The 23752-nt window shown below is 40.7% G+C and overlaps 1 protein-coding gene across 1 annotated transcript in view; it reads left to right on the top strand.

Moving 5' to 3' along the window:
* The window catches only part of LOC309567462 (uncharacterized protein), a 66512-nt gene extending 45135 nt beyond the window's left edge, over positions 1-21377 (top strand). Inside the window, exons 9-16 of the mRNA XM_082272851.1 lie at positions 4030-4506; positions 11342-11424; positions 11944-12100; positions 12756-12917; positions 14408-14533; positions 15344-15561; positions 18202-18314; positions 21262-21377. Of these exons, the coding sequence (XP_082128977.1) occupies positions 4030-4506; positions 11342-11424; positions 11944-12100; positions 12756-12917; positions 14408-14533; positions 15344-15561; positions 18202-18314; positions 21262-21362 (1437 nt within the window). The 3' untranslated portion in view covers positions 21363-21377. The remainder of the gene's footprint in view (positions 1-4029; positions 4507-11341; positions 11425-11943; positions 12101-12755; positions 12918-14407; positions 14534-15343; positions 15562-18201; positions 18315-21261) is intronic.
* The last annotated feature ends 2375 nt before the right edge of the window (positions 21378-23752 follow it).

Raw genomic sequence — 23752 nt, 5'->3', positions numbered from 1 at the left:
TGACCTGCTTCTGGATTACTTCCTGTCTGTTAGGACCTCGGCTTGTACTCTGTACTCTTTAGACCTCGGGCCTGTACTCTGACTCTGCCCTTGTCCTACATTCCTGTACGTCACTGTCCAGCTGTGTATCGATCCTGGCTTGTATTCTGACTCTGCCTATCGTTCCTGTACCTCACTGCCAGGCTGTTGATGACCTTCTTGCTTGAGCCCTGACTATGTTTCTGTCTGCCAATCAAGTGTCACCGTGTTCCAATTCCTGGTTGCTGTGACCCCTGGTCATCCGTATTGTGTAAGCACCAGCAGGCACAGCCCGCTACAACACCCCTTTTGCCACCCTGTGTCTTCATACCACTTGTCAAGAGAAGCCCCCTCTCCAACTCGATCTCCACCAGGTACGTTTTAGAAATTTTGTATATAGCCCTACAGAACAGACACAGTTCACATGGGATTTTCTGCTTAACTGCAGACAGGAAAAAGGAACTTTATTATAGAATAAAAAAGACAAATGGCGCTTTTCCACTGCATGGAACCGTACCGGTTCGGCACGCTTTTGTGCTTTTCCACTGCTGGTACCGCATGGTATAGGGTCGGAACGGTTCGGTACGGTACGGTATAGGTTTGCTTTTCCACTGCATGGAACCGAACGGTACGGTACGGTACGGCTCTGAAAAAACAGTACCTACTCGATTGTGGTTCCAACAGTTACCAAACTGGTACCATATCCCACAATCCTTTGCATGCAGTCACTACTAGCCACAGATTGGTCAGAGAATCCCACCAACCCTGTTGTTATCCCACCCACTTAACTTTAGTACTACTTTAGTGGAAAAGCAAACCTATACCGTACCGTAACGAACCTTTCCGACACTATACCATGCGGTACCAGCAGTGGAAAAGTAAACCGGGCCAAGCAGGGCCGAGTAGAGCCGAGCCGGTACGAGCCGGTACTTGCAGTGGAAAAGTGCCAAAAGTTTACCCATAGATGCAGCTACAAAAAATAAACACTGCCATCTACTGGCTGATGTAGTTGTTGCACAAAATACAAATAAGCATTGAATTCAAACAGTATGTGACAAAAGTGCTAAACTAGGAAGTTACAAACTGAGCATAAGCCCTTGCTTTCTCATGCATCCCTTGCACAAAGTCAAGTGATCACATGACCAATTCACAACAGGATGTAGGGGAAGTGCACTTGTGCTGAGCTTTACCACCCAGTACATCTGCTCACCATAGTCTGAATCAGGGTTCACAGCAGGGAAGTAAGTTGGTGGAAAAGTGCCAGCATGGGATGAACTTTCAGTTTCCATCAGGGCTCTTGCCTTAGTAGGTATGCCACTTTTTTAAAATAGAAAATGCCGGGTAATGTAAATATATTGGTATGTATGAATGACTTCTTTTAAAAAGAAATAAATAAGCAGCATTACATTGTCTTCTGACATAGATTTCAAGAGAACCAATTTTACCTTGTTTTTCTCTTGTCACTGTCATGTACGTGCGTAAAGGACTGGATTTATACTTGTCCCCAGGCAAGACCAGTTATCATAACACACAACATGAAGACTAGAGGTGCAGAGGTTGGGAGAGACAGTTCATTCACTCTACATCAGTGCATCTAGAATGGATGACTGGAAGAGAAGGGCAAACTTTAGGTACATACAGTAGTATACCATACTCCCTAACTTTGGAACTTGAGAGACACTGTGGGAGAAGACACGTGGCCAAAGAAGGAAAAATTAGGGCAGAACATTCCCTGCAAACTAAGCAGCAAAAAGCAAAAAAAGAATCTTTGAGAAAAAAAGACTTTGGTCAAGACTATGTAACCACAATATAGTGTATAGAGTGCAGATCTACTGTATGTAGTGTTCTACACAGCACAAAGAGTGCAGCGGCCAGGAAAATGCAATGTACAACACAACAGTGTGCAGTAGTAGGGAGTTTGTGTCATATGGCCTCCCACACTTGCAGCTTTGCCATACTAGGCTATAGCCTACGTTGGCTATGCTGTCCATTATGCCCAAGGGTTGTATAAATAGAAATATTATCAAGCCTTCGTGGGATTGCTACAGAGATATTAGAGCTAATAGTTATTATTTTTTTTTGTAAAATGCAGACTGTAACCCATTAGGGAACTTGGTAAAGTATATCTAAGGCCAAACCTTTTTATTTTATTTTTTGTATGGGATAGGAGAGAGTTAAAAGTGCTTTCATTTCTTCTTTTTTTTTCCATTTGGGTCTCAGTAGGGGGATTTCCCTTCAATTCCTGTCCTTTAGACTCACTAGATAGTAGAAAGATATCCTTCTAATTTGAAGGAACTCCCAATTTAAAACAATTTTGTCATAGGAACTGGTATCCCCAATTAGAAGGTTTCCATTCTATTTCTGTTCTGGTGGCTACTCAAAATTTTGGATCTTTATTTTAATTACCTGTGACATTGGTGATGAGGACAATCAGCGAGAATGAATCTCCCTTATGGGTACCCCTCTCCATGCTATCTAGAAACATTTTGCCTTTCGTTATACTTTAACTACTTTACCACCGGAGGATTTTGCTGTCTTACGTCCAGGCCACTTTTTGCGATTCGGCGCTGTGCAACTTTAACTGACAATTGTGCGGTCGTGCGACACCGTACCCAAACGAAATTTACGTCCTTTTTTTCTCACAAACAGAGCTTTCTTTTGGTGGTATTTGATCACCTGTGCGATTTTTACTTTTTGTGCTATCAACAAAAAAATAGGGTTTATTTTGAAAAAATAACAATATTTTTCACATTTTTTTATATGAAATCCCCCCCCCCCCCCCCAAAAATGTAAAAATCTAATTTTTTTTAAATTTTTGGCCAATTTGTTTTCTGCTACCTATGTTTGGTAAAAAAAAAAAAATCACAATAAGCATATTTTGATTGGTTTGCGCAAAAGTTATTGCGTTTACTAACTAAGGGAAAGATTTCTGTCATTTTTGGTGTTTTTTTTTTTTTTTAACGAGTAATGGCGGCGATCTGCGATTTTTTTTGCGGGACTGCAACATTGCGGAGGACAGATCGGACCCTTGACTGACATTTTTGACACTTTTGGGGATACCAGTGACATTACTACAGTAATCAGTGCTATAAATATGCACTGTTACTGTAAAAATGACACTGGCAGGGAAGGGGTTAATTTTATTGGAGAGGGAGGGGTTAATGTATGCCTGGTGCTTACTGACGTGTGTGGGGGGAGGTGACTGAGTGACACAGGGACAGATCGCATGTTCAGCTATGCTGAATCCTGCAATCTGTCACTGTTTGTCACTTAGGAGATCCGCCCGCTTTGTTTACACAAGCGGGCGGATCTCCAGACTCGATTCCCCGATGATCCCCTGGCCCAACTCCCGCTTTGACTGAAAACAGCGGGAGCGAGCCTCCGGCGGTGCGCGAGCGCCGCCCACAGGGGTAGGAGTCGGAATCGAGCCACTTTGCCGCAGTACAGTCAACGTGACTGGTCCGCAAGTGGTTAAAATTTTAATGAGTATAAATGAAATTTTTTGGAACTAAGATACATTTTGCAACCTAACAAAATAGATATTATTACATAAATAACAATAAATATAATTTTCATTTAAACTTGTTACAGCATACCTATTTGTTGAGCAGACTGTTTATGATCATGTGGAAATGCAATGTCTTAATAACTGCATGCCAAACAAACCTTTTCAACGTTCATTGATATTGCCTTAAGCAGACAGACAACCGTAAAATTTCCAGCATACAAGGTAGCCCAGAGCAAACACAGGGGGAAAAGCTTTAAAAGAAAAAAAGAATGTACCCCTCCCTGATTCTAGTCATATAACATTATACAAAAAGCCTGAGGGTTACATAATTGCTGTAAGAAAAGTCTTCTAATTTTGGGGTAGGACCAGCAGCAGCTGTTGACTGGGCAAATTGTTTTTCTCAAGGTGAATTTCCACTTTAAAACGCCCACTGAAATATATATATATAGAAGCTACAGACCATAATCCACATCCACATCATCTCTTCATCTCCTTTACCTGAGAGAGAGAGTATCTCCATCAGTACTTCCACCATGTCTGGCCGCTTTAGCTCAGCATCAGCTTATCAAGTTTCAAGCTCAGGTGGTGGCTTCAGTGGTAGTGCCTATGGAGCTGGAAGCGGCGGTGGCTTTGGAAGTGGTTTCAGTGGTAGCTCTTTTGGAGGTGGAAGCTATGGTGGAGGGCTTGGTGGAGGGTTTGGTGGAGGGCTTGGTGGTGGATCAAGTGGTGGAGCCAGTTCTGGGTTTTCTTTCAGCGCTGGGGGTTCAAGTAACTTCGCTGGAAATGATAAGCAGACCATGCAGAACCTCAATGACCGTCTGGCTACCTACCTAGAAAAAGTCAGGGCCCTGGAAGCAGCCAACGCTGAGCTGGAGCTCAAGATCCGTGAGTGGTATGAAAAGCAAGTAGGTGCTGCAGCAGGTGCAGGAGCCAAAGATTACAGCAAGTACTATGAAATCATCAGTGACTTGAGGGGAAAGGTAGGTTCTGATGTAGAGTTAAGAGTGTTGAAAATACTAGACTGATGTTAAAATTATATATTTTATAGAAGAAAATAAAAAATATAATTCACTTCTCAAGCAGGGATGATTGAACCAAAAGAATTGCCAAATCATACCAATTTATTTCTTCTGAATAGGTTTATATAGCTCTGCTGTTGTACTGTTCTGAATAATTTTATATAGTTTAAAATATTATAGTTATTAAATAAAATATTAAATTAAATATTATAGTTTAAAATAATATATAGTTTATATGATTCAATAACTGCCTGATTAATTGAAGATTGGACAGTTTTGTGTACATATATTCAGTAGAATCCAAAAAATTGCAATTCACTTGATTTGTAAATCAACTTCCTTATCACTATTCTGACCCATTATATTGTACTTTTTCAGTGACCCATTAAAAAATAATTTTAACATTATTTTTGCCTTTTTCATTACTTACAACAACCAAAATGTACTTTTATTTTTAAAATGCACATAACACAGTTCATAAGTATTATTCCTAAGTATTAATTTTCTCTATCTTTAAGCTGAAAAGTGTTGTAGGGATTATTATGTGCTTTGCATACTATAACATTTATGGTTTGATAGACTGAAGACAGGAGAATTTTTTGTAGAAAATATATTTGTAAAGGGAAAGCAGCTGAAAAAATACATGTTTTAACCACTTATGCCCCGGAAGATTTTACCCCCTTCCTGACCAGGGTTTTTTTTGCGATTTTTTACTGCGTGACTTTAACGGACAATTGCGCGGTCGTGCAACGCTGTACCTAAACTAATTTCACGTCCTTTTTTTTCCCACAAACAGAGCTTTATTTTGGTGGTATTTGATCACCTGTGCGATTTTTTGATCATGCGCTATAAACAAAAAAGAGCGTAAATTTTGCAAAAATAACAATATTTTTCCCTTTTTTATATGAAATTCCCCCCAAAAAAATTTAAAAATCAAAATTTTTTAACATTTTCGGCCAATTTGTTTTATGCTACATATGTTTGGTAAAAAAAAATCGCAAAAAGCGTATTTTGATTGGTTTGCACAAAAGTTATACTAGCAGAGGGAAAGATTTTTGTCATTTTTGTTGTTTTTTTTTTACGAGTAATGGCGGCGATCTGCGATTTTTTTTGCGGTACTGCGACATTGCGGTGGACAGATCGGTCCCATGACTGACGTTTTTGACACTTTTGGGGGTACCAGTGACATTACTGCAGTAATCAGTGCTATACATATGCACTGTTACTGTAAAAATGACACTGGCAGGGAAGGGGTTAACTGTATTGGAGAGGGAGGGGTTAAGTGTGTCCTAGGGGCGTGTTTCTAACTGTAGTGGGACAGGTCTCCTATTGTAAAAACAGAGATCAACAGTTCTACATAGTAGAACCGTCTGATCTCCATTTTTACACAGGGGAGAATGACAGGCGGCTTGTTTACCGCTCTACCGACGATCGTAGTGTGACCGATGGACATCGGGTCCGTCGGTCACACGCCCGCACTCCTCTGTGAACGAGCCTCAGCGGGCCGCTATTGGCTCAAAACCCGGTGACTGGCTAGCGACGTAGATCTACGTCACTCTGCCTGGCCGGGGCTGACTGCCGCAGTAAATATACTGTGCGCAGTCGGCAAGCGGTTAAAAGACTGTACAGCTAACTAGTAAAAAATAATAATAATAATCTAAATAGTGAATTGGCATGAACAATGTAGAAAACAACCATGCCAAAAATACATTTAAAATATAATCCTCTAACATTTCCTCGTGGTTCTAAAAGACCCCATTCTTGGAAAAACGATTTTTTTTTTTTAACAAATATGACACTATTCAGGTAAAGTATAGTCCGTGGAGATGGGGTGCTATGCAAGGTAAGCAAATGGCACAGATATTTAACAGACCTAAGCTGGCAATAGATGGTTCGAATCCCAGCTGGTTCAGCAGGGACCAGACAAGATTCGATCCATGTATGCGCAGGCTGATTATATACAAGTCGATCCATCAATCAACTTGGGGGCAACCAGCATATTGATAGCTCTGCGTAAGGGATTCCTCCATCAACACAGTCAGGGAATCAAGCGATTTTGTTGTTGCAGAACTTGCATCATTTATGGCCTGCCTTATTATATGTGAGATACACATGCTCTCAAAATAGAACCTGTCAATAGGCAAAGTAAAACAATTAGTAGGATGTCAACTTCTGCATTGGAAGAATAGCCTGGCAGTGAAGGTGAAGTCAAAAGAAGCTGAATGATGAAAATAATTAGATAGTGTCTGCACAGTTTATAATATTAAACAGTTTACAATAAATAACTTATATTAGCAATCGTAGGGAGTAGAACATAACACAAAAGACCTGCACTGCAAGGGTTTAAATCTTGTTAAATTAATGGTAGATAAGAAAACTGCTTGGCTTACCTTATTCCTATTCCAGCCAACTCCAACGCTCTTCTTTTCTCCCTCTGGCACTGTCGTAATCCTTCAACATCATCATATACAATTCAGGGCTATTAACCTTGCATTGCATATGGAGGAGGCAATAGTGTGAGCATGGTCAGGAGCACTTTAGAGAAGAGGGACCCTGCTTGAGCGAGGAATAAGGTAAACATTAGGTCCTCTTCACATGGGCGACCTCTGTTTTGATGAGCTGATGAACTGTCCACTGATGGGTGCAGAGCAGGTGGATGACAGGTCCTTTTCCGCTCAGTTTATGCAGAGAGGACATGGACAGAGCCCACTCTGCTCTATGGGCGGCCGGGTGTAAGCAGACTCTGCTGTCCGTTTACACCCAACTACCTCTGATCAGAGTTAAGCACGTTTAAACATACACATCCATTGATCCAAAGAGATAAATGGACTGTCCGATCAGGCTGACAGGCAGACCCGATTGGGTCGGTTGTGTAAAAGTCAGTGCCTGACCTTATTCCTCCACTCCTAGACAAAAACTAGCCGTCTGGTGGACTCCACTGCAAGGGAATTTGTTTTGTTTTTTTCTTGTTCCTGGAGTTGGTCTTAAAAAAAAAAAGCACATTAAAACGTCTTTTACGGTGTTTCGGTGGCCCATTCAAAATACAAGGTCTATCTTAACACAACACCCGTGCAGTAAAGCACTACAAAAGTGTGAATCTAACCTTAACATTTGCTTTTTACTACCCATTTCTTTATTATAATACTTTACTGTGGATTGGCAATGAGTAATGAGACCCTTGTTTCTTTGGTCTCCATCTCAAATACAATTCCTTCAGAAATACAGAATCCAAATTATTTTATAGTAGTTCACATTATATGAATCTACATATACTGTATATATATATATATATATATATATATATATATACAGTGGGTACGGAAAGTATTCAGACCCCCTTAAATTTTTCACTCTTTGTTATATTGCAGCCATTTGCTAAAATCATTTAAGTTCATTCTTCTTCCTCATGAATGTACACATAGCACCCCATACTGACAGAAAAACACAGAATTGTTGACATTGTTGCAGATTTATTAAAAAAGAAAAACTGAAATATCACATGGTCCTAAGTATTCAGACCCTTTGCTCAGTATTTAGTAGAAGCCCCCTTTTGATCTAATACAGCCAGGAGTCTTTTTGGGAAAGATGCAACAAGTCTTTCACACCTGGATTTGGGGATCCTCTGCCATTCCTCCTTGCAGATCCTCTCCAGTTCTGTCAGGTTGGATGGTAAACGTTGGTGGACAGCCATTTTTAGGTCTCTCCAGAGATGCTCAATTGGGTTTAAGTCAGGGCTCTGGCTGGGCCATTCAAGAACAGTCACGGAGTTGTTGTGAAGCCACTCCTTCGTTATTTTAGCTGTGTGCTTAGGGTCATTGTCTTGTTGGAAGGTAAACCTTCGGCCCAGTCTGAGGTCCAGAGCACTCTGGAGAAGGTTTTTGTCCAGGATATCCCTGTACTTGGCCGCATTCATCTTTCCCTCGATTGCAACCAGTCGTCCTGTCCCTGCAGCTGAAAAACACCCCCACAGCATGATGCTGCCACCACCATGCTTCACTGTTGGGACTGTATTGGACAGGTGATGAGCAGTGCCTGGTTTTCTCCACACATACCGCTTAGAATTAAGGCCAAAAAGTTCTATTTTGGTCTCATCAGACCAGGGAATCTTATTTCTCACCATCTTGGAGTCCTTCAGGTGTTTTTTAGCAAACTCCATGCGGGCTTTCATGTGTCTTACACTGAGGAGAGTCTTACTCTGCCATAAAGCCCCGACTGGTGGAGGGCTGCAGTGATGGTTGACTTTCTACAACTTTCTCCCATCTCCTGACTGCATCTCTGGAGCTCAGCCACAGTGATCTTTGGGTTCTTCTTTACCTCTCTCACCAAGGCTCTTCTCCCCCGATAGCTCAGTTTGGCCGGACGGCCAGCTCTAGGAAGGGTTCTGGTCGTCCCAAACATCTTTTATTTGAGGATTATGGAGGCCACTGTGCTCTTAGGAACCTTAAGTGCAGCAGAAATCTTTTTGTAACCTTGGCCAGATCTGTGCCTTGCCACAATTCTGTCTCTGAGCTCTTCAGGCAGTTCCTTTGACCTCACGATTCTCATTTGCTCTGACATGCATTGTGATGTGGAAGGTCTTATATAGACAGGTGTGTGGCTTTCCTAATCAAGTCCAATCAGTATAATCAAACACAGCTGGACTCAAATGAAGGTGTAGAACCATCTCAAGGATGATCAGAAGAAATGGAAAGCACCTGAGTTAAATATATGAGTGTCACAGCAAAGGGTATGAATACTTAGGACCATGTGATATTTCAGTTTTTCTTTTTTAATAAATCTGCAACAATGTCAACAATTCTGTGTTTTTCTGTCAGTATGGGGTGCTGTGTGTACATTCATGAGGAAGAAGAATGAACCTAAATGATTTTAGCAAATGGCTGCAATATAACAAAGAGTGAAAAATTTAAGGGGGTCTGAATACTTTCCGTACCCACTGTATATATATATATATACATAGATATATAGATATATAGATGTGTATATATATATCACCATAAGTATTGGGACGCCTGCCTTTACACACACACACATACACAAACTTTAAAAGCAACCCAGTCTTAGTCCGTAGGGTTCAATATTGAGTTGGCCCACCCTTTGCAGCTATAACAGCTTCAACTTCTCTGGGAAGACTGTCCACAAGGTTTAGGAGTGTGTCTATCGGAATGTTTGACCATTCTTCCAGAAGTGCATTTGTGAGGTCAGGCACTGATGTTGGAGAGAAGGCCTGGCTTGCAGTCTCCGCTGTAATTCATCTCAAAGGTGTTCTATCGGGTTGAGGTCAGGACTCTGTGCAGGCCAGTCAAGTTCCTCCACCCCAGTCCCACTCTTCAATGTCTTTATGGACGTTGCTTTGTGCACTGGTCCAAATTATTTGGTGGGGGGGGGGGGGGAATTATGGCGCGGAGTTGTTTTTCAGGCGTTGGGCTTGGCCCCTTACTTCCAGTGAAGGGAACTTCTAAGGCGTCAGCATACCAAGACATTTTGGACAATTTCATGCTCCCAAAGACATAGATGAGTGAGTTTGGGGTGGAGGAACTTGACTGACCTGCACCCCGATAAAACACCTTGGGAATGAAATAGAGCGGAGACTGCAAGTCAGGCCTTCTCCTCAACATCAGTGCCTGACCTCACAAATGAGCTTTTGGAAGAATGGTCAAACATTCCCATAGACACACTACTAAACCTTGTGGACAGCCTTCCCAGAAGAGTTGAAGCTGTTATAACTGCAAAGGGTGGTCCAACATAATATTTAACCCTACAGACTAAGACTGGGATGCCATTAAAGTTCATGTGTGTGTAAAGGCAGGCGTCCCAACACTTTTTGTAATATTCTGTATATATATTCAGCGCTGAACTAACAACCTCATATAACTAGTAGGATTGCCAGCTGGACACTAAAGGACAATCGCATAAGGCCTCTAACAAAAATATAAAAGAAAATGCAGCGTAATCAGAATACAAATAAATACACCGCAACAAAATCATGGGTTATACTAATATAAGCAGAGCAACAGTGGTAAAAATATATATATAAAAATATAAATAAAAACAAGTCCACTAATTGATAAATTGAAGTTAGGAAAAAAGTTCCAACATGTAGAGAGCCCAAAGCATAGGAGTGTGGAGGATTCCTCAGTGAGTGAAGAGATCAAGGAACAGAGTGCTAACAATAAACATAATGACTCCTTGTGTGCTGCTATCATCCCATCACCAAGGCTTTATCTGCCTCTCACCTCCAGACCCAGACTGCTTAAATTAATAAAAATCACGCAGCTTCAGTCCTCATTAGACTCCCTTCTTGGGTGGCTAGTCCAGACCCCATCCACAAAACAGGCATGTTGGGAGAGAGGAAGCAGACATCTAGTGCTCTCCATATAATTTAAACTATTATTGAAGTTTATAAAAAGCACTTACATTGTGAAGTTTTGAATCAGGCGTGTAACAAACACGGTGTACAACTGCATCTCCTAGGTGTACCAAGATGGTTGCGGGTTACGTGATTTACCCCGTACGCGTTACGTCCTGTGTAGGCAGGACTTCATCAGCAGGTGAATGAATTCCCCTTTTGCCTTTTGTATTTTGACTTTTTTATGTTAATTTAACTCTCAAGTCTAAAATGGACCAATAATCACAGTGCAATGGGGACAAAACAACCTTGCCTTACAGAAACCCATTATATTTACTAAAGTTGTTGAATTGCTTTTCAGGTGTAAGCTACATTTATTACTTATATAGATTATGATGTATTAGAGGCATTCATATATGTGAAATATTTGTATTTTGCTCTTAATTTTAGATTGTGGATGCCACTGTTGGGAACTCAAGGATTGTTCTGCAGATTGACAATGCCAAACTGGCTGCTGATGACTTCAGATTGAAGTAAGTTAAACGGAAGATCTATTTTTGCATAAACTAAAAATGTTACTATAGTTTAGACTCACTTTCAAGAAAGATGCCAAGGTGGCCGAGCATTGTTCCTCTCTCAAATAATAGCTATGTGATTGGTAAAATGTTACTACTATGGCACTACAGTAAAAAAAAAAAAAAAAAAAATAGCTATGTTGTCAGTGTGACAATTGAGTGCTCTTAAGTCAGTATGTCAATACATTTTTGAGCTGTCTGTAATTTTTTGGCCAGCTGCCCATTAAATAAGGAATTGTGAAGATGAAACCCTGCTACGAAGATTTTGAATAGAGTATGTAAGGTTCATTCAGAAGGCTGACCTCTGATGAAAGGCTAAAGCCAAATTTTTTCTTACATTTTTTAAAATGTTTAATGAACCCCATATAGTACATATTAAGTGCGCATTTGCATCCCTATTTGGAATATGAATATCGATACAGTATGCCACAATTTAAAGCCAATTGGTGTGATTTGAGCTACTGTTTTATCCTTAAGGTATGAGAGCGAGCTAGCTTTCCGCCAGAGTGTGGAGGGTGACATTGCTGGCCTCCGCAGAGCCTTCGATGATCTGAGCTTGTCCAGAGGAGATCTGGATATCCAATATGAAAGTCTATCAGAAGAGTTGGCTTACCTCAAGAAGAACCATGAAGAGGTAAGTTCATTTTCATTTTTTAAATTTTTTCTCTGATGCTCTATTCTATGCTCACCTGCAATGGACCACAATCTAACTTCCATAGAACAGCACTGTTAATTTTCAGCCATAATGTTTGATATTAAGCACGACTAGACCCCTAAACAACCTTACGCAGTCAGTTTACCCACTGTAGCCAAATATACAACTATCCGGGTGCCACTTAGGTAAAAAAAAAGGTTTAATACTGCCTCATGGAATGAGTCCACTTTTTCTTTTAATTTGTAGCATGTTTTTTTTTTTTTTAATTTACGTACCTTCGCTTGAATCATCTTAGTACATCTAAAGATACTCACAGGTATTTAACAACACTCTCTCACATAAAAAATTCAGCATAATACCTAAGGCATAATAACCTGGGGACTTACTGTGGTGCTTCTTTCAAAGCCCAAAAAACCACCGTTGATTTCTGAGCACACGCTTTCTCCTTTATAAATTAAATTTCTGCTTCATGTCGACATTTATGCAAATATTCTAAAAAGTGTTAGAATATAACTGTATAAACTTTACGTTAGCATTTATGGCTAACTATTAAGTATTAACATATTATAGCAATAAAATAATTTCTTAGAACATTGGAAAATGTCACATAATTTATTTTTCTTATTTTTTCTAGGAAATCCAAGTGGCAAGAAGCAGTGCTGCTGGCCAGGTCAATGTAGAGATGGATGCTGCTCCTGGAACAGATCTCACTAAGATTCTGAATGACATGAGGGAAAATTATGAAGTCCTGGCTGATAAGAACCGCCGAGATGCAGAGGCATGGTTTGCCCAGAAGGTGAGAGGGACATCTACAAATAAATGGAAATGTAATAGATCCTGTACTGTGGCATTAACCATAATATTTTGAAAAAGGAGGGTGAGGGAACACATTTTGCCCATGTTTAGACCCTTTTTACATGGGCTTTCCAATCAGTTTTTTCAGTAGGATCTGAATGCAAGCTTCACCAAGGTCCAGAAAAATAATTATTCCAGACCTATATGTTATGGATCAGAGATAACCTAATATAAACGTACAAGTCTGTTGGCCGTCAATAGATGCAACACAGGTCTGCCACAATCAAGCGTCAAAATGCGGACAAAATCTGAACAGGCACAGATGTCACAAAAGTGGCATTGTATTTTTTTTTTTATAAATTCTTTATTTAATGAAACATGAAGGCATACAATAAGGCAACATAAGGTACAAAGAAGAAACAGCAGTCTAGTATCAAAGTACAAACAGAGAATCCAGAATTTAGCGTTGATCTGAAATATGACATCTTGAGAGATTAGGAAGAAGAAGCAGACCACCTGTGCACCACCACGGTTGTAAGCAGAACAACCTATAGGAGACAAATAAACTCATAGGACATCTCCAGGAAGACCCTCCCATCCACCGGCATGTATCTCATGGCTGGCCACAGGGATTTGGGAGAGACACCCATAGAGTCCAGAGGCATCGCATTAGCCACCGAGGGGTCTAGTGCATGTATGCCCCCTAGGGGGGAGAGCAGGGTGCATGCCCAGGAGACGGGCTAAATGTTATGAAAAGGAGCAGAGAAAGAAGTCCCAATCTCCCGGGTCTAGCAGAAGAGGAGATTGGGGAAAAAGAAGGACAGAGATAGAGAGCTAGAGGGGGGGGAAAAGGTGGTGGAGGGGAGGCAATAGTTAGGGGAGGGGGAGGAAAGGGGGAGGCCTACCCCAAAGCCGCAGTCACCTTCAGGCAATTAAATCTTTGTATTCTGTCGTAAATGTGAATTCATGCCAGTAATACCAACGTTTCAGAAACTTGTCCCTGATACCGTGCTCAGTGGCAACTAGGTCTTCCATTTCATTGAGGCAGGTAACCTTACAGAGCCACATAGCTACCGTAGGGGGCTGAGTCTGTTTCCAAAGCGGGGGGATGCAGCTATTTGCCGCTGTGAACAGGAGCAGCAGTATCGATTTCCGATAAGACGCTCTCGGGAAATCGTGATGGTGGAGAAGAAAGTGGGCTGGATCCAGAGTAAGGGTGTGATCAGTAAATTTTTGAGCAATACGAAGAACAGATGTCCAAGTGGCATTGTATTAATGATTACAGAGTTGCATTAATGTGTGTATTTTATATCTGCCTAGAGTTCAGCATTAAATCTAAGAATACCAGCACAGATGATCCTTTTCATGGATAACACATGCTATGTCCAATGCAAAAGCCTTTAGATTTGAGGAGGTTATTGTCTCTGTCTATCATGCCTGGCTTCATTTTGCAATATGGTCACATATCGTCTTCACCTATGATCGTTTCAGAGTAAAGAACTAAACCAGCAGATCTCAGCCGGTGTGGAACAAGTGCAAACAAGCAAGTCTGAAATCACCGACCTTAGACGTGTCCTCCAAGGCTTGGAGATAGAGTTGCAGTCTCAACTGGCACTGGTATGTCAAATTAAGTGCATATAATACAACCAAAACCTATATGTACAGACAGGTACTTTTGTGTATTTCCAGATATGGAGCTTTTATCTAGTAGGTGGAAGTTTTTATACAAATTCTAAGTACCAGATCATCTAAGAGGACATAATCCATTTTAACAGAAACATAGGAGAGATTTACATGCCATCAGCCATTTTCTGAGAGTTCCTGTCCAAGTTAAACGTAGTTGGCCAAAAGCTTGTAAACCCCTGACCATCACATGTATATGTACAAATGTAGGTGGGCACCCCTCCACATTATTGGGTTCAGGTATTTCCAGTTAAGGGTACAGACGATACTTCGACAAACAAAGATATTTTAGATAATTGTACACTTTTAACTATGTGGCAACAGTTTGGGAAAATCCTTTCTTCTGCATTAGTATGTTTGTGCTCATTGGTGGCCCCAATGTGAGCCAAGTCTTCAACATCAGTATGCTTTTTTGGTTGCATGGGCATACATTTCCAAAGACACACTCCAAAATCTTGTGAAAAGCTTTCCCAGAAGTGTGGAGGGTGATATACCCACAAAGAGGGTTAGAAATTCATTGATGCATGGTTTTGGCCATATATGAAGTATAGCTCTATTAAAAAATGGCAAACTGTAAGGAGAATAAACTTGATAGCTTTGATTATATTTAATAATTTTATGATTGGAATTGGATACACTGCTGATTTAAACCTTTTTGCCCAATTCCATATTTCTATGACAAGTACTAAAAATGTGCACAAAAATAATACCATGTTTTCGCTTTTTTGTTTTTTTTTTTCTTAGAAAAAATCCCTTGAAGACACCCTAGCTGACACTGAGGGTCGTTATGGAGGACAGCTCCAGCAGCTGCAGCTTGTCATCAGTGGATTAGAGGAGCAGATCTATCAGGTCAGATCAGACATAGAACGGCAAGGCCTGGAATACAGAGAGCTGCTCAATATCAAGACCAGATTGGAGTTGGAGATTGAAACATACCGTCGCCTTCTAGAAGGAGAACTGGGGTGAGTGTCTAAAATAAAGTGCATCAAAACATTGTAGAACCAATAAAGACATAGATATATAAATAGGATATGTAAAAACTGATTTTCATTTGTATATGTACACTGCTCAATAAAATTAAAGGAACAGTTTTTAAGCAAAGTATAGCATCAAGTCAACTAAATTCCTGGGATATTGATCTTGTCAGTTACGTAGCAGAGGGGGGTTGTTAATCAGTTTCAGCGGCTTTGGTGTTAATGAAATTAATAACAGGTGCAGTAGATGGGCAACAATGACACAACCTCCAAAACCAGAATGGTTTTACAGGTGGAGGCAACTGACCTTTTATTCCTCTACTCATCTTTTCTGACTGTTTCACAAATTTTTCATTTGGCAAGAGTCAGTGTCACTACTGTTTGCATGAGGCGATACTTGGATCCTATAGAGTTTTCACAGGCAGTCCAACCCCTCCAGGATGGCTCTAGAAGGTACCCATCAGCAGGACTGGTGTCTGCTCCTTTGTGCAAGAAGGAACAGGATGAGCACTGCCAGAGCCCTACAAAATGACCTCCAGCAGGCCACTGGTGTGAATGTCTCTGACCAAACAATCAGAAACAGACTTTATGAGGGTGGCCTGAGGGTCTGACATCCTCTAGTGGGCCCTGTGCTCAATGCCCAACACCCTTGGTGCTTGATTGGCATTTGCCATTAAACATCAGAATTGGCAGGTCCTCCTCTGGCACTCTGTACTTTTCACAGATGAGAGCTGGTTCACCTGAGCACATGTGACAGACATGAAAGAGTCTGGAGAAGCCATTGAAAACATTATGCTGCCTGTAACATCTTTCAGCATGGCCGGTTTGGTGGTGAGTCATTAATGGTCTGGGGAGGCATATCCATGGAGGGATGCACAGACCTCTACAGGCTAGATAATGGCACTCTGACTGCCATTAGGTATCGGGATGAAATCCTTGGACCCATTGTCAGACCCTACGCTGGTGCAGTGGGTCCTGGGTTCGTCCTGGTGCACAACAATGCCTGGCCTCATTTGGCGAGAGTATGCAGACAGTTCCTAGAGGATGAAGGAATTGATGCCATTGAATGGCCCCCACACTAAATCCAATACAACACCTCTTAGAAATTATTTTTCTGTTCATCCTAGGCCGCCAGGTTGCACCTCATTCTGTTCAGTGATGTCCTGGTCCAGATCTGGGAGGAAATACCCCCAGGACATCTCAGTTGTCTCATTAGGAGCATCCCCCCAATGTTGTCAAGCATGCATTTAGGCACGTAGGGACCATACAAACTACCATTTTGAGTTGCTGCAATGAAATTTCAGCAAAATGGACTAGCCTGTTGCATAATTTTTTTACTTTGATTTTCTGGGTGTCTTTAAATTCAGCCCTCTGTAGGTTGATAATTTTCATTCCCATCAAACGAAGTGGCATCCTATCATTCCTTACACATTATCCAGTTCATATCAGTATAGATATCCAGCATGATATTTTTCCCCATTGAGAACTGATGTGTTTTCAAAGTGTTCCTTTAATTTTTTATAACAATTTTTAAAGGTGCCCATAGATTTAGGGGGTGAACTGAAGGCACAATTCAACTATCCATGAGCAAAACTCTTGACTGGTTTCTTCATGAACATGTATGTGGCCAGACTCAGCAAAAACATCAAAGGACCAAAAGGAAATTCTGCTGAAAGCCTGCCATCCATCCATCTGTGTGGTGTCATATGCTGGCTGATGAACCTCGTCAAAGCTCCCCACATGGAATTAACAAACATGTCAGCCAGCCACATTCTAATGACATAAGCCTTCACAAAGCTTTAATATTCCAGAACTAGCTCACCTAGATCAAGTTCACCCGAATTCACCCTGATCAATCTTCACTTTGACATGTTTCACCTAAAAATTGGCTTAATCATAAAGATGTCTGTTATTAAGCCTTTTGTGGGTAAATATGTTGGAGTGATGTCATTGGAATGTGGCCAACTTATTTGTTCATACACATTAGGGCCGGGGTCAGTGCACCCAAAGCTAATATTACAGTTTGGTAGAGGATATAGAGTTACTCCACCTGAAGATTCCTTATTTCTCTAAGGAACTCTATAGGTGAGATCTCCATGCTTGAGTTTCTGGTTCTGCACACCTGCTGTGTTCATTACAAGGGTTTTTCAATCTCCCTGTTGCATTTTTCATTTGTTTTAAGGAAAAGGCAATAAGAGATGCTAGAACCCTCAGACGTGGGTAGAAACAAACAAAGCTCCTAGATGGGCTGGAGCAGTGTTAGTAGAAGATATAAGAAGCCAATAGATATAAGAAGCCAGTAGCTAATGCAGCCCATCAGGATCACCTTAAAATGAAAATCACCATTCAAAACTTGTGTAGAAGGGAGCATCAAAATTCTTAGACTATGATAATCTAAATAAAGCAACTGGACACAGGCTTTAACAATGATTAACATTTGCCAGTATTTCTTCTTAATGGGATTTCAAATCTTTTCAGATGTAGTTATGTGTTGATAGGTAAAGCTGGTCATAGATTAAGGCCATGTCATGGAGAGGAATTGCAAAGAAAGTCATGGCTTTTCACATCTTTCACTTCCAGTTGATCTAAGTAATAGATTTTCACAACTCTATACCATTTTTTTTCCAGGCAATCTTCTACCTCTAAGTCTTCCACGGTATCTTCCTCTTCCAAGGTTCCTTCCTCATCATCCTCTTCCACAGCTGTAGCAGTAAAGACAGCATCTAGTGAGGAGAAAAAAGGTAATACTTTCCTTTGTCTCACATTCAGGTTTTAGATGTTAAAAGAGAAGTATGGGTTTCTGTTTTTTTTTTTTTTTTTTTCCAGATTTATACTTAGGTGGATGCAGCATCAGTCCCCTGGCGCCTCTAAACTGAGACTCTGAGCAATCGAACAACGCTGATCACTCAGTTCTCACAGCTTCGTGAGCAGAGAGCTGCTGCCTGTCAGTCAGCAGCTCTCTGCTCTGCCCCCTCCCTGGAGCAATGAGCTGTGCAGGGGGTAGAGTGGCCGGCTCAGGCTCTCAGCGACTCGCCGACTTCTGTGATCTCAGCTGAGGGCGGACTTCAGCCGCTGCACTCCTGTGATCCATAGGAGAAGTACAGCCAAACAAGCTTTGGCTATACTTCTCCTTTAATGTCAATTCATAAACGTGTGGTAGTTATTTTACATGTTTGTTTATTTTTGCATCAGAATTTTTAATTTCCCGAAAAAAAAAGAATATTCAGTGCAGAATTGCTATTGTAAAATAACAACAGAAGCTAGTGAGATTTTTAGAAGCACAATTCTGCTCACATATAGTGTATGCCAAGCTAAAATCCTTTTTTTTTTTTAGCTTCGGCTAGAGAGGAGAAGGATTAGAACCCCCCCTCATTGGCCTACTTTTAAGTAGGCTATTCCCCCTTCAGTCCATCATGAATGCTGCTGCCAGACTCATCTACCTTACCAACCATGCAGTGTTCAGTACACCTCTCTGACAATCCCTCCCTTGGCTTCCACTCCCCCAGCAAATAATATTGAAAATACTAACAACCTAAAAAGCCATCCACAGCTCTACCCAAATCTACATCACCAACCCTGTCTCAAAATACCAAACCATTCTTTTTGAGACTTCCAAAACCTCCTCCTCCCATGCTCTTCTCCAGAGCCTTTTCCATCCTCTGGAACTCCTTATCTAATCTGTCTGACTATCTCCTACTCTATCCAGCTTTAGAAGATCCCTGAAACCCCATTGCTTGAGAGATGCCTATTCTGCCTTTAATAAACTGTACTTTTTACTTACTCCATCAGCTCATTCCTAACAGCTATTATCTTTTTATCTTTTGACCCTCTCTTTTAAATTATAAGCTCCAACGAGCAGGGTAAAAATAGATCCTGTATAATAAAAATAATAATAATTGTAATCATTTATTTTTGTTCCTATCTAATGATCTGGTCAAGGGAAGTGAGGGCAAATTTTTCTTCAACAGAACCCTAGATAACGGTAAAAACATAACAAAAGTTTCAATCTTTCCCCACTCTATTTAAAATGTGTATCTGGGACAAACTTACTAATACTGGGACTTTAAAGTCCAGCATGCATTAGCTTTTTTAAATCTGTACACGAAACAAACCTTTATTGTATAAAACATTTATAATTTGTTTAATACAGCAATAAAAAATACCATTGTATATGCACAAATAGTATAACCTCAATAGGGCTTATACAACCATCTTCTCATGTGTTATTTGCAGACTATAAGTAAAATTTTGTGAAAAAAAAAAAGTACTTATTTTTGCTAGGTCTTTCCAAAGCTAAAAAATTGTCTAGAGTCAAGCTCTAAATTGAGTAGATTTGTGAAAAAAAAAAAAAAGTCATAGCTAAATTTGAAAACATTGTACAGGTAAAAAAAATGACACATCTGATATGTTTTTGTGAAGTGACGCTTTTAGGTTTAACCACTTCAAGATCAGGCCTATTTCTGAGATTTGTTGCTTACAAGTTAAAATTTGTATTTTTTGCTAGAAAATTACTTAGAACACCCAAATATTTAATACATTTAACAGAGATCCTAGAGCAAAAATAACGATTGTTGCAATATTTTATGTAACATTGTATCTACACAGCGCTCTTTCTAACGCAATTTTTTGTGAACAAATACGTCAATTAATTAGAAAAAACGAAACAGTAAAGTTAGCCCAATTTGTTTTTATAATGTGAAAAATTATGTTACATGGAGTAAATAGATAGCTAACATGTCACTCTTTAAAATTGTGCACGCTCGTGGAATGGCGACAAACTACTATAGTACTTAAAAATCTCCATAGGCAACGTTTTAAAAATTTTTGGTTACCTGTTTAGAGTTGCTGAAAGCGTCTTGCACTAGAAATATTGCTTTCACCCTAACGAACACCGCAATACCTCACATGTGTGGTTTGAACACTGTTTACATTTTACTTACGCATGCATTTGCTTTGGCGCGCGAGCACGGGGAGGGGGGGGGGGCCCTTAAAATTATTATTTTTTTCCAATTTATTTTTTTTTTTTTTTATACTGTCCTTTACCTGTCCCAAGATCAGTGTTTTTGAATACTGTGGATTTTTAAAAACTGGCGCCTTTGGCTGCCGAGTAAACTGGAAGTGACATTGCAACGTCACTTACGGGCTACTACATTGGAGGCTGGATCGAAGCCAATGCCGGCTTTGTTCAGGTCTGCAGCCAGCCGGCAGATGTTTTGGCTGGTGGCTTGGGTCTCCCGGGCAGAGCGGCAGGAGGAGGGAGGACGTCGGCTCCCACTGCTTGTAATAGCTGAGTGGCTGCTTAGCCACATCTGTTATTATTACAAGAAAGCCGACCGATGGCTCTAAAAAACGGTACTGGAGTGATGCCTGCAAGCACCCCCCTGGGTGCAACCACTGGAGCAAAATGACGTACAGGTAGATGACCAAATTTTGAACAGACGCTGAAAGCATAAGTATTGTAGATTATAGAACAGCATACATAAACACTGGAAACCAATCAAAGTTTAGCTTAATAAAGCAACATCGATTAATTCTGATTGCTTCCTACAGGTTAGTGTTGCTTGCTTCTTGATGAAATATGTTTACTGGAGCAGAACTTAGGAATCCTGCCTTAGTGTAATTTTGAATACAGGCACAAAATGGGTTCCAATATCTTTAATAATGCAATTCCCTTGATTTTTATTCCAGACCCAACCAAAACCAGAAAGGTGAAGACCATTGTAGAGGAAGTGGTAGATGGAAAGGTCGTGTCCTCCTCTGTGCAGGAGGTTGAAGAGAAGGTTAATTAAGATAAAAGGTCAAGATTCTCTTGCAGAGCAAATTTGGGCATGTGGGGGTGCAAGGGGCTAAGCATTGATTCAGTTTTCCTGAATGTAAAATGATTCTTTTTCACAAATCTTGAGATTAAATAAAATCTGTTCTGACTGCTACATTGCTGGCATTCTTTTTTCAAAACGATGGTGTTGGGTTAATGGGTTATCAAAAGCATGTCTCAGTATGCATGACAGTACAAGATAGGCTTTCACTTTGGTAATTAAAGGACAGGTACATTTTGAGTGTGCCCATAAGAACACCCCAACTTCTGTTTCTCACACCTCTTTTGGCCTGGGAAGTCTGACTACTGCATCCAAAGACTGTCCTCCAATCAATGAACATCACAAATCAATGAACATCTGTCACTGGAGCACTGAGAGTGAAGCATGCAGCACATTTTGCACAGATGAAGATTTGTTTATCTTTATATCACTGAAACTGCACTGTTTATTGGGACTTTTGTTATATTATTCAAAGTCACTGCTCACCTATTGGGACACTTTATTCAAGTGATTTATGATTATCACAATATTATTTGTTATCTTTTTCAAGTGTTATTGATTCACCATTATCACAGCATTATTTGTCACATATTTAAGCGATATTTTTATTCACTTAGCGCAGCAACATTACTTTATTGATTACTGAGGGTGTTTTGTGTTTGGCACTGATTGCTTGCAGCTTTGTGTTTTTCACTTTATTTTGAGGATTGCGCTGATTATTTTCACTTTATTTATCACAAATATAGAGACCCCACAATCCAAAAATGTATTTTTAAGAGACAGATATATGGAGTGTTTTGAGATTTATTATAACTGATAGGGTGGGTGTTTCCAACACTTAGGGGTATATTTTTTAAAGCAAGTTGCAGAACTATTCATCCCCTGAATTCCAGGTACTTTCGCTGGTACTTTTATTGGAATAAGGAGCAAAAATAAGTGTTAGGCTATGTAGCACTGCCCCCTAGGGAGCTGATAAGTGCGGATTCCCCTGGGTTACCAATAGCAACAGTCCATAAAACTTATCACTTTATACTTGGCTCAAACAATGAACAGTCCAGGGGATTTGTTTTTTTTGTGTTTTATTTTGGCTCTTGGATAGGAGAATGGATGAGTGGAATACTCCAACTTGAACTATGCACAAATGTTGAGGACACTAACTGTAGAATGCGGCAAGGCCGTTGCTTCACCTTGATACTGCAGTGAAGATAGTAAATTTGGTCCTGTTGTTTTGAACCTTCAGGGTCTCTACTGTGTGTGCTAGCTTCTGTCCACTGACCCCACTGGAGTGGTCCCCTTACTGGGTAGACCCCTGGCAAGCTCCCGGGTACTCACGGACAATGTTTTTCCACCGGTCACTCTGCCTTCTACTCCACTGTCAGTATCCTGGACCTCCTGGCTCAGCACCACACTCTGGCTCACCAGGCCGACTGCCTGTGACCAACTTCCTTGCTGACAGGAGGAGAGACAGCTGTCACCCTCCTCCTGGGACCTAGCTTCCTGTCCAAAGGTCTCCTGCCTCATGTGCTCTTGGCTTTTATTTCCAATCCCATGATGAACCTCTACAGTTGCCAACCCACTAGGATGGTTACAAAAGCCTGTGTATCATTGGCTGGGTTTCCTCCACTGTCCAACAAGCCTCCCTATTGGATACAGTGGGGACACTCCCTCAGACCAGATGAATGCACACTGAGCACAATGAGCAGGACTAACTACCAATCAGGCTCCCCTGATAAGCAGATGAAGCAAAACAAATGCTTTTACCTAGCACATGACTAGGAGGGTGCTACAGCTATTTTTTTCTCTCGGTTCAATGTTTTTCATACAGAAGTTAATCAGGAAAATGCTCTCAAATGGCCCCTAGATGAAACTGATGACAATAAGACAGAAATACTTACTTACAAATATTGCCAGCACCGTCTGGTGGCCATACCACTTAAAATGCACCTGTCCTTTAAAGGTCAGCTCCTTCACAATTGATATTTTGGTTTGGGGTAAGTACTGGTGTGCTGGATCCCTCACTGCATGTGAGATTTACTAGCAGTACTTTTTTTTGTTTTCTCTATATTATTGTTCAAATTTCCAGTTTTCCATATTTAGAATTTTTATATATGGTTTATTGTATTATTTTCCCTTTCAATCAAGCAAACCTGCATAGGCAAAGCACTTTTAAAGCCCTCCTCCTCAGTTCAGCAGACAAGAAAATATTGGAAAATTCAGGGTATGGAGGACCATGTGGCTCACTCCCCTTCTTTTGATGTCATTGTGCTGGTACTTGGTTTTAGCTCAGGTTTGTCACATGACGATGGGGAAAGAGTCCTCAATAGAGTTGATCGAACACCTGGATGTCCGGGTTCGGCGGGTCC

Source organism: Pelophylax lessonae (genome assembly GCF_965119305.1).
Source record: "Pelophylax lessonae genome assembly, chromosome: 11".
Taxonomy (NCBI): Eukaryota; Metazoa; Chordata; class Amphibia; order Anura; family Ranidae; genus Pelophylax; species Pelophylax lessonae.
This window is presented reverse-complemented; position numbering and strand designations above follow the sequence as displayed.